General features: G+C 31.8%; 2 protein-coding genes across 3 annotated transcripts in view; one reads left to right on the top strand and one right to left on the bottom strand.

Moving 5' to 3' along the window:
- The window catches only part of LOC125812189 (mitochondrial thiamine diphosphate carrier 2-like), a 252341-nt gene that overhangs the window by 184486 nt on the left and 55440 nt on the right, over window positions 1–12415 (bottom strand). The gene's annotated exons all lie outside the window — the stretch shown is intronic.
- LOC125812208 (flowering-promoting factor 1-like protein 3) lies at window positions 2492–3081 on the top strand. Its single transcript, XM_049491733.1, has one exon. It carries the CDS (start codon window positions 2538–2540, stop codon window positions 2856–2858), a length of 321 nt encoding a protein of 106 aa, XP_049347690.1. The 5' UTR covers window positions 2492–2537; the 3' UTR covers window positions 2859–3081.

The following is a 12415-nucleotide window of genomic DNA, read 5'->3' as shown; positions in this document are numbered from 1 at the left end:
TTATAACAAACTATAGCTATGATGAGTAATTAAATAGTATAAGTTTGCTTAACCGCATAATTTTCCCATTTATTAATTCTGCTTATAGTTTGAAATAATGTCATAATGTCTCATTAATCAATAATTTCACATGGATCCCACAAATCCCCAACCTGATAACTGAGAGGTAAAATGTTGGCGGATCGTGAACTAGGCTAGACAACCAACACCTTCTATAGAACCCGGCCCATGATTGGCGTCGTTAGGCTCAGCCCTGGCCCGGCCCAATTGACACCTTGATTAAGAAGTTGTGGAAGCCAGCCAGCTAGGGGTCTCATCATCAACTTTGAAGAATCCAGACACTACTCTGCCAAGTAATGGAGTCTAATCTCTGACAAAAGTGCAATTGGTTAATTGGGAGCCATTTACATGTGCTTATAAGAGCCTTATCAACACGTGCACCATGCGATAAAAAGCGAAGGCAACAACTTGGCTAATCTCCTTTGTTCTTTTCACGGAGATCATGCATAATAATTTGACATAAAGGCTTTGACTCTATAATTCAATAATTTATAGATATGAGTATGTTGGTTCTGAATTCAATCCATACATTATAAGTGGAGCGAAAACTTTAAGTTTATGAATTTCGATGAGTGAATTTCACTATCAACAAAACTAAATATATATATAAATTTGTGAATTCCTAACAAAATTGATTGGTGTCTCGGTGGTAAAGAAATGGTTGTGGTTATGCTATCCACACTAATCTTGTGGGTTTGAACCTCATCACTATCAACAAAAGTTTCTCTTTTTCCTGAAAAGACGGCATATTTTGCAATATTTTTCTCTTCTGTCCTAAAATTTTGACCCTCCAAAATACTCCTAATCCTGGCTCCGCCTCTACATCCAATTAAAATCCTTTTGAATCATGTAACTATGCCACTTGGGGTGTGGGTTGACAAAGGGATCAATGAACTCAAAGTGATCATGAAAAAAGTGTGTAAAAAGAGTAGTAACAATTAAATTATTTGATATTCTTGTCAGTAAAGGCCATTCCTCAAATGAATGGGCATATAATGTGACTTCTTCTTTGTACACTGAAATGGTGATATGGGAATGGGAGGGGAAAGTGAAAAAGACAGAAGAGAAGGAAGATTGATTTTACTTCTCACTCATTAAATCCTATTCCTATCCAATCCAATATCCACAAAAAGTATGGGACATGAGAGATCTCCATTTCTCTCACTTTTAATTGTTTCCTTCATTTTTATCTAGTCCTATTCTGTTTTTGCACTTTGTCTTCCATTTTTAGAAAGTTATCATATATATTTGGAAACATTCTTTAATTGCTTTAATAAACCCTTTAATTTTGTCATGTTATGATAGTAACTAGACTACATTATTATTTTGGTTTCTTACGGAATGAAAGAAAATTAGATGTAGATCAATTCCAACCTTTCTTATAAGCCTAAAGTGATTATAATTGAAGCCATAATGAAGTTATTCATGCTAGATAATACTCCCTGATCAGTTTTAATTTCTTTGTCTTATTACTTTATTTTCTTAGTCTGTTTAAGAAAAAAAGTTTTTTTCTTCTTTTTGATACTCTTTAATTTCAATTTTTCACATGTCATGTTTAGAACACAAGATTAAATAACATTTTGATACTTTCTACATATCTTAAGTTTAAAATCACAAGATTTAGAAGTCTTATTTATTTTCTTAAACTTCATGTCACACCAAAACTAGATAAACAAATTGGAACATGCACTATCCCATTGAAATTTCCCTTTGAAAAACGTTTAGTGGCTATTCACACAAATATTTAGATTACATGAAAAAAATTAAAAAAATTCTTGGTATTTCGTCGAGAATTTGTTTCCCGCCTTACGTTTTTCATTGAACTAGTTCAATGGGAAATGGGTGGGAATATCACGTATCATAGCAAAAATTTCTCATTGATTTGCATAATTTTTTTAAATTGTTATTAGACATTAATTAAGGATTAAAAGAAACATCATAATGAGATGGGACAAATTAAACTTCCCCGAAATGTCTTCATTTTTTTTAAAAAAAATCTTTCTTTTAGTGAAGGGATGATCATGGAAGCAATGGATATAAGAATAGAAGATTGTTCTTAGCACTAAACAAATTAAAGAATTATGCTTGGAACCCATTAACCAAAAGAATTAGGTTCATCTTATGAGCATAAGATCATTAATTAGTGATTGTTTAGGAGAAGATTCTAATTTCAATAGGGCAAATTAGGGCATCTTGAGGCCATTTAAATATTCTCCCATTCTTTTGCTTTAATCTTATGAACGTACGATAAGTTAGTATAATTCTAAATCCTATAAGCAGCCACATTCCTAAATCCTACCTATTATCAATTTTATATAAAAAAAAATAATTACTTTTTGCCACCTTATGTATTTTTTATTACACAGAAACCCCTATAAAAACCCACTCACACTTCACCTCAAGTCCATCTTCAACTTCACACACAATACTTACTAACTATTTTCATATTCATCTTTTTTCATTCATATTTTTCAAGCATGTCTGGTGTTTGGGTATTCAAGAATGGAGTAGTGAGGCTAGTTGAGAACCCCGGTGACTTCCACGGTGCGACGGGACGTCGTAAAGTGCTTGTACACCTTTCTAGTAATGAAGTAATAACATCATATGCATCTCTTGAGAGGAATTTGTACTCTCTTGGATGGGAGAGATACTATGATGATCCTGACCTTCTTCAATTCCACAAAAGATCAACTGTTCATCTTATTTCTCTACCAAAGGATTTCAATAGATTCAAGTCCATGCACATGTTTGATATTGTTGTTAAGAATCGTAATGAGTTTGAAGTTAGGGACATGTAGTAATAATTAATTAATTTGAGATAATTACTCAAATTAATCTTGTTTCTTGTTTTAACTTAAGCTTTAATTTGGTTTGTGTAATTTAGGTCAAAGGGGGTGTTTTAATTTCTTTAGGGTGAGGAAACTAATTTTGTTTAAGTGGGGTTCTTTGTTGTAATTTTAATGTTATAATCGTGTGTAAGAGTGATCTTTTATGGCAATGAAAACTTGGTTTGGCTTGTAACTTGTTTGTAAATTGTGCTCTTTCAATTATTTGAATTTCATGTGTTAAAGTTGATCGTCGTACTATTAAAATGTATATTATTCATTACAAGTAAGACATGGTGTTGCAATCGATTTGTTGTTGGGATTTTGGTGTATGAATGAGATTTGATTCCGTGATCTTTGGATTAGCTAATGAATGGAATTTCCTCGTGCATTAAGCCATCAAATTCTTGATAGGAATAATTAACTTTATAATGTTTTAATAATGACTTACACTTTTTTATCGATTTTTTTTTATGATTATGCCGATGATGATAGGTGGATATGATTGATATGTTTTTTGATTGAAAGTATTTCTCTGCCTCTCTTTATTTTTTTGTCTTATTTTAAACAAAGACAACGGTATTTTCCCATTTATTTCTCTCCACTGTTTTTAAAAAATAAAGTAAGATGTCAAAGTGTGATTTGCTCCATTTTTAGTGTTTGCCAAAATTCTCTAATTTGAAAAATGTCAATATTATAAAATAATCATGTTTTATCCTGAGATGAATTATTTTGAAACCCTAATCAACATCGAGATGATTAAATTTCTTAAGGTCATAGAATAATATCTATGGGCACATAATTAATTTAACGCTACTTTTCAATTACAAATTCTCTTTTATTAAATCTGGTAAGGATTATTGAAAAATAATAATTTTGTGAGACTAAATTTTAGGTTAGGATACTCGATTAGCTTTTCTTAAGATAGTTGATATAAAAAGTATGGAGAAATTGTTATATTTCATGAGGAATCATCTAACTATATATTATAGATGTCATTTTACTACACAACACTCCTAAAGGGATAGAGTTTGAACTAGTCCCATTTTAAGCTTATCTATGAGTTTGAAAAAAATAGTAATTTAGCTACCAAATTAATTATGTAATATACAAGATAACTCGAATAATTTGTATATAGATTATCTCTAACAGATGCCTTGTAGAGTATTAAATTTGCCTGCAAGACTTTTTCCAGTTTATCTTTTTTGTATAAGATGCAGCATGGCATCTACAATATAATATATAGCACTCACTTTTTTTCATAAATATCTGTTCTTAATCAAATGTCTAAAATTCAAATACTTCTCTTTCAGAGAGTGTCTTGCTCCTTAATTAGAGAGTCTCACTACATCAAAAGTGATCTATAACGGCAAGAGCTTAATTATTTCTAAATATGTTTTTTAGAAATAATTAACACTCTTTGTAAATGTTCCTAACTAAAGCCTAGCGATATTGGAAATTAGCTAATGCTGGTAAACGCTTAAATATTTTTTGTTAATGTACATATTTATTGCCTCTAAAATTTATTTTTATTGTAATGCCTATACGAATATATATATCAATTAACCATGTTAGTGATCAATTTTGAATACCAAATGCCATTTTTTTTTTAAAATCATGGTTAACTGGCTTGTCTTTTTGTATCATCAAAAGAGCAGAATCATATAGTTATTTAAGCTGAGACAGTCATTAAAAGACAACACATTAATTGTAAACCTACTTTTTTTTTTCTTTTGCAAGAGATGCTTCATTAATAGGGATACCAAAACTAGTGCCAACTTTTATTTAGAATATACTAATACTTCATATATTATATTCTACTAAAGAGGCTTAATTTAATTAAATAGCATGAGATATCAAAAAATCTAAGATGTATTCATCTGAAACTATATATTTAATTTATTATGTTATAGCTTAAAATGTAAGAAAGCAAGATCAAGATTCACACTCCTTTTTGTGTGTTTGACTAGTAAGGTCTATTCGAGCCTTAATTTTATTTTGTCATAATTCAAAGTTCAGTCATTTTCGACAGTAGAGAATAATACCTTGTACAAGATAAAAGGAAAAAAAAATTAAATAAAATCTTGGTGTAAAAGGGCTTGAATACCTATTATATGATTCACTCTCCTCTGCATGTAAATTTATCACTCTAACTTTGCACTAACTCAAAATTGAATTTAACTCATCTTAGCATATACTTACCATATATGTAAGAACCAATCATAATTAGCTTTTGTAGATATTTTTAAACGAACAATTTCAATAAAACTTTCAAGTTTTTACTATACATAAAGTTTCTTTTATTTGTATTAGTAACTACTTTAGGGGAATGTTTTTATGCGATGCTAATAACTAACTATATTTAATGTTTTAATGACCATCTATTGAGGTTACTATGAAATATTTACTCATAGGTAAGGAAAGCTCTTCTAATAGTTCATGGTTATTCTCTTGGATATATGGTTCACCCGGAGGAAAGATTGATCTTCAAGAAATAGTACTATACGGTTGTATCAATACACAAATATATAACTAATTTACATCAATCCATATAAATTGCAATTTCATTCAATCAACAATTAAGAAGTATTACAAAAAATATATATAATTTTTTTTAATGATCAGGTCAATATAACCATAAAATTCTCCGTGTCTTTTTATTTTTTATTTTTTTATTGTTATTATGAATTTATCTGAACCAATATATGCTTTTCATTTAGTCTTTTTAGGTTCTGATCTTATTAGGGGGTCTAGAAGTGGTATTACTTCCCAATTCAATATATTCTTCATTTTCCTTGGTATTGGTTCTTTGTACATTGTTATTCTATATTCTATTTGACTACTATTGTTTTAAAAGCATGAAGGTATTTATAAATGTTGATTAAATTTTTTGTCCTTTATTGAAAGACTATACAGATAAAATTATTTTTTATTATTTTTTCTCAAATATTATTATTTATTTATTATCATAATATTTAGAATTTTCAAATTAATTAAAAATATAACTATTAAATCTTTACTTATTTGTAATAGGTAAGAACTCCTAATATTTTACTACTTTAAAATTGACTAAAATTTTATTTTTTAAATATTTTCTTATTTGAATTATATAAAAGAATCCTAACATTTAAGACTTCAAAATAAATATTCTTACCTCATAAATCCTACTTAAATTATAATAAACAAAATAAATAAATAAATAATATTTTTTTAAAAAGGTTTACGTTTCTTTAAATAATTGTTTAACTTCCCTATAAGAAATTTGTATCATTTAGATAAATATAACTTTATTTTAACATCAATTGCCATTTTTTTTTAATTATTTCATTTTTTATATATATAATTTTATTGATTGACACGTCGTGCAAAGCAGGTACACTATATTCTTACCTATGATATTACATGCCTGCCAATTTCGAACTAATTTTTTCTTTTTAGAAACAGACTTTTCAAAAGAAAAAAGTAACAAGAATGAATGCTATAAAATCCAAGGAGGGAAAATAAAGTGAAATTCTATATGATGATTAGATAGCTGATCATATATATTCTTGGAAAGACATTTATAGAATATTGTTGGGTTCCATATGTCTAAAATAATCGATTTGGTTTTCTTTCTTATATTTACTAATTAATATTAAAATAATAAGGAGATGAATTGATGCTATGAGTAAGTGGTATTCTATTTTCTATGCGCCTACCATTATTTCATGGGATTAAAAGTCTTTCTTTACCTTAATAGTGTCATTGCATGCCCTTCGTTTATTAAACTAAAATAATGTAAAAAATACGATTTTACAAAGTTCGATAAGTTTGGCAAGTCATGACTTATGATGGAATAAATGGATCACTTTTTATATTGTTTGAAATTAAATTTTATTAATTAAAAGGACAAATAAGAGAGGATTAGAACATTAGGGCAAAGTGCAAGGATACCCTATTTCACCGTCGCTATTGTCCGCCTTTTAAATTCTGTAGTCCTTTTTAACAAATAGTTTGAAATAAAACTCTCTAATATTTTACTCAGTTCAATAATTAGAACTGAATCAGTGTTATTCATCATTTTTAGCATATAAATTCTTATATGGAGTTAGCTTGGTTCACAACATATGTCATTATACAAAACATAAGACAACTCAATAATTTTATCAATTCAATTTAATATTATAAAGAAAAAAAGTAAGTGACAAGCAAAATATCTCAAACACTAAGGGGTTGTTTGGTAAAGTGTATAAAAATAATGCTAAATAGAGTGTATTAGTAGTGCTTGCATTAGTAATCCTTGTTTTAGTTATGTTTGCATCAGTTATACATAAATACTTTTTATGCATTGTTTGGTTTGGTATATTAAAAAAATATGCATTGTATAAAAATATTTATTTACAAAAGTATCCTCCATATGGTTGAAAAGATGTAAAAGTACTTTTGAGCGGTAATTGGGTCATTAACCATGCTAATGCATGTATTAAATTCCTTTGCATTACTAATACCTAGAAATCCATGGTATTAGTAACACTCCTCAATACACAATAGAGTATATAACTAATGCTTGCATTAGTTATACATAACAAGAAAAAAGGTACCCAACAAGGTACAACTAAAAAAACAAAGCTAATGCAAGCATTGTATTTGTTAATACACTCTACCAAATGACCCCTAAGTCTTTTAACTTGAAATGCGGAAAAATGAAATTACCGCTCAAGATTTGGTGTCATAAGTACAAAAACTTCTAAAATACGATGCAAGCCTGAAATTAAAATGACAAGTCTAGACGTAAGAAATATCTTGTTTGAATACTAAAATAATATAATAAATAAAGAATAGAGGGAGGTGTGGACCGCGGAACAACCAAAAAACTCACCACAACTACAAGATAACCAAAGCTCAGACTCAAAAATCTCCACGAGATGCATCATATTCGGAAATGAATTTTCCCCACAAAAGAGGGCAACAAGTGTAGTATTGTTGAAGATAAAGGAAACTGAAGACATGGAACATGTTGATGTGTTGAAGATAAAGGAAACTGAAGACATGCAACATGTTGAACAACCTGGTCCAATCAATGTGTACAATGGAGTTAGAGTCACTCTAGTATTAGGTCACTTATATAGACTAGGCTAGTACTTCTTGTACTAGCTTAAGTCGACTAGGATTATATTACGAGTATGATTATATTACGATGACTAGGATTATATTACGACTACGATTAGATTATTTATAATTGCACTATTATTATAGTAGTAATAGGTATTGTAGTAGGAATCGAAGTATAGCTAACTTAGGACTCTACGATTCTCTCTCTATATAAGGAGCATGCACTCAACAATTTTAATCATCAATACAATCCTTGATTTCTCTAACCCTTACATGAGAATTCTACATGGTATTAGAGCATAAAAACTCTTCTGCTCTTTGAGTAATGATAAAAAAAAACACCACACGTTCAACTGCAATGGCCCCCTCTACCAACACTATGTCGGCCTCCTCACTTCACCAATGCATTGATGCTTGCTCCATTAAACTTAAGTCAACAAACTACCTTATATGGAGGATACAAATACCCCAATTGATTCAGGTGATGAGACTAACCTATCTCATTATAGAGAATGAACTAACTAAAAATAGTTGTTCCACTGGACAAACTGCTAGAAAAGTTATAGCGGTTGAGAATGATGCAAAAGATAGTGGTAGCATGATGATTGAGTAGAGAACGATGATAAGAAGATGGATCTCAAACACCTTGACAGAAGAAAATATGTACCTAATTGTGGGCTTCTCAACTGCCAAGGAGGTGTGGGAATATTTGGAAGAAGCTTATCTACAAGCAACAAAAGATAAGTAGTTTCATCATAAACAACAACTACAAAGTGTTAGACTAGGAACCAAAAAGATTGATGAATACATCAAGGAATTCAAAGGCATATGTTATGGTCTTGCAGCTATTCACGAACCCGTGGATGAAGATAGTAAAGTAATCAATTTTGCTAGATGTTTAGGTCTCAAATACAAGACCTTTAAGATTTTCATGTTAGGTAAGACACCATATCCCAACCTTAATCAATTTGTTAATGCTCTCACAGGTTTTGATGTAAGGGAAGATGAAGAAGAGGTGTTGCAACAAATCCATAACATGGTATTCTCTACCCAAAGAGGCAGAGGAAGAGGAAACAACAACTTCAACTTAAGAGAAAGAGGTTTCAAGCCTGCTGGACAAGGACCAAGTTCTCCGAACAATCAAAGTTTCCCAAGTAGAAATAAGGAGAGGAGTAGCATCGAGTCATGTCAAATCTATGGTAGGAATAATCATACTGCTCTTAAGTATTTTTACTAGTGGGACTACTCGTATCAATCTGCAGATAAACTATCACAAGCAACGACTTGATATCACATTCATACCGAAGCATTGACAAAATAATTTTTTATTGAGTTTTCGAAGCAAGCAAGCAAGCTAGGAGTAACCGTTCCTCCACTCTCTAGCTTGAGGGGAAGTGTTGAAGATAAAAGAAACTGAAGACATGAAACATGTTGAAGTGTTGAAAATAAAGGAAACTGAAGACATGTAACAAGTTAAACAACCTGGTCCAATCAACGTGTACAACAGAGTTAGAGTCACTCTAGGATCAGGTCACTTATATCACCTAGGCTACTAACTAGGCTACTACTTCTTGTTCTAGCTGAAGTTGACTAGGATTAGACTACGATTATGAATATATTATGACTGGATTAGATTATTTATAATTGAACTATTATTATAGTAGTAATGGGTATTGTAGTAGGGCTATAAGTATAGCTAACTTAGGACTCTACAATTCTCTCCCTATATAAGGAGCATGTACTCAATAATTTTAATCATAAATAAAATCCTTGATTCTATTACGTGAGAATTCTACAAGTATGAGTGTGAAACCACATGTGTAACACCCCGCAACTAGAAGGAGCTACAATTAGAAAGAGTCATTTTTGGAAATAATGAAAAATCTGAAAATTTGACAAAATTAAGTTAAGTATGAGTTTTGGGTCAACTTCAAATGACCATAACTCCTTGATCAGGATGATTTAGGTGTGCTACAAGATACCATAGGAAAGATCTTTGAATTACCTTTCCAACGCCGTTGAGTTTACTCAGTTTCGAGTTTGTATGAGTGATATATGTCTATTTGAAGTTGGGTTGTCTAGATAAGGAAAGTCAAAATTGGATTTTAGAAGGGTATTATGGTCTTTTCACTACCCAATTAATTAAATTCATTTTTGGTAATTAAGTTGGGGTCTCTACTGATGGGATTTAGTTTACGCTATTGAAAAACAAGTTAGGGTTTTGAGAGGGGAGAAAAGAAGAGGATAAAAGAGGAGAAAGAGCAAGGAATTGTCAAGTTCTTGGAGCTAGGTTTGTGGATTTCGTCAAGGGGTGATCCCTACTAGGTATGTGAGATCACATAGCGTTGGGTTAGTTCAACCACACGCCAATCATGATTTATTTCAGCAAATTTAGATTCTTGAAGATTTAGAAATTGAGTTCTGGATGGATTTGTTTGAAGTTTCTATTGGGTTCTTGATTGTTGGAGTTGTTGAGGAGTTCTTGATTTAGATTCATGAAATTAGATTTCGTTTTGAGTAGATTCTTACATATTTTGGCTATGTATTCGAATCTAAGTGTTTGGGAAAAGAACCAATTGAATCTAGAGGGTTAAGAGTTGAAAAATGAGCAAGAGAATTCATCAATTTTCTAGGGAAAAGGGTTTAGAGGTTGACTACTGCCCTAGTGTTGACCTTACCAGAAGGTACACAAGGCTTTGTTGTATATTGTGATGTGTCCAGAGTTGGTTTGGGTTGTGTGTTAATGCAGAATGACAAAGTTATAACTTATGCCTCCAGACATTGGAAAGTTCATGAGAAGAATTACCCAATCCATGACTTAGAGTTGGCTGCCATAGTATTTGCTTTGAAAATATGGCATCATTATTTGTATGGTGTTCATGTTGATGTATTCACAGATCACAAGATTCTCAGTATGTGTTTAATCAGAAATAGCTTAATCTCAGACATATAAGGTGGTTAGAGTTACTCAAAGATTATGACATGAGTATTCTTTATCACCCAGGCAAGGCACATGTTGTTGCTGATGCCTTGAGTAGATTGTCTATGGGTAGTACCGCCCATTTTGAGGAAGATAAGAAAGAGCTTGCAAAAGATGTGCACAAACTTGCACGATTAGAAGTTCGACTAATGGATTCCAAAGAAGGAAGAGTAGTGGTGATGAATGGGGTTGAATCATCATTAGTGTCAGAAGTTAAAGAAAAGCAAGACCAAGACCATATTTTGCTTGAATTGAATGTAAATGTTTATAAGCAAAAAGTAATGACTTTTGAACAAGGGGGAGAGTGTATTGAGGTATTAAGGTAGGTTGTGTGTACCAAGGGTGGTTGAACTCCAAGAGAGGATCATGGAGGAAGCTCATAACTCCAGATATTCCATCCATTCGGGTTCCACAAAGATGTGTCGTGACTTGAGAGAGGTATATTGGTGGAGTAGTATGAAGAAGGGCATTGCAGAGTTTGTTGCTAAGTGCCCGAATAGCCAACAAGTTAAAGTAGAGCACCGAAGGCCAGGTGGTATGACTCATAATATAGAATTTCTGGAATGGAAGTAAGAGATGATCAATCTGGATTTCATCACAGGTTTAGCAAGGTCTCGCAGGCAACATGATTATATTTGGGTGATTGTTGATAGAATGACAAAATCAACCCACTGTTTGCCAGTAAAGACTACCCATTCAGCAGAGGACTATGCCAAGTTGTATCTTCAAGAGGTAGTTAGACTTCATGGGTGCCAATTTGATTATCTTAGATAGAGGTGCGCAATTTACTGTACAGTTTTAAAAGTCATTTCAGAAAGGCTTGGGTTCAAAGGTGAACTTAAGTACTACTTTTCATCCTCAGATCGATGATTAAGCAGAGTGCACTATTCAGACCTTAGAAGATATGTTGAGGGCCTGTGTGATTTATTTCAAGGGGGATTGGGATAATCACCTACCTCTCATCGAGTTTGCTTACAACAATAGTTACCACTTTAGCATCCAAATGTTTCCTTATGAAGCTCTTTATGGGAGAAGATACAGATCTCATATTGGATGGTTTGAAGTTGGTGAAACTGGGTTGATAGGACCAGACTTAGTTTATCAAGCTATGGAGAAGGCGAAAGTTATTCAAGAGAGGTTGAAAACAGCGCAGAGTCGTCATAAATCCTAAACAGATGTTAGGAGAAGAGACTTAGAGTTCGAAGTAGACGATTGGGTTTACTTGAAAGTTTCACCCATGAAGGGTGTTATGAGGTTTGGTAAGAAGGGGAAACTTAGTCCCCAATATATTGGTCCTTACAGAATATCCAAGAGGATTGGCAATGTAGCTTATGAGTTTGAGCTACCACAAGAATTAGCAGCAGTTCATCCGGTGTTCCACATCTCCATGTTGAAAAAGTGTATGGGTGATCCTTCATTGATCATACCAACTGAAGATATTGGAATCAATGATAGCTTA

Source organism: Solanum verrucosum, unplaced genomic scaffold (genome assembly GCF_900185275.1).
Source record: "Solanum verrucosum unplaced genomic scaffold, falcon-dt-bn FXZP01000115.1, whole genome shotgun sequence".
NCBI classification, from domain to species: domain Eukaryota; kingdom Viridiplantae; phylum Streptophyta; class Magnoliopsida; order Solanales; family Solanaceae; genus Solanum; species Solanum verrucosum.
Note: the sequence above shows the minus strand (reverse complement) of the source record. Positions and strands in the feature narration are given on the sequence as shown.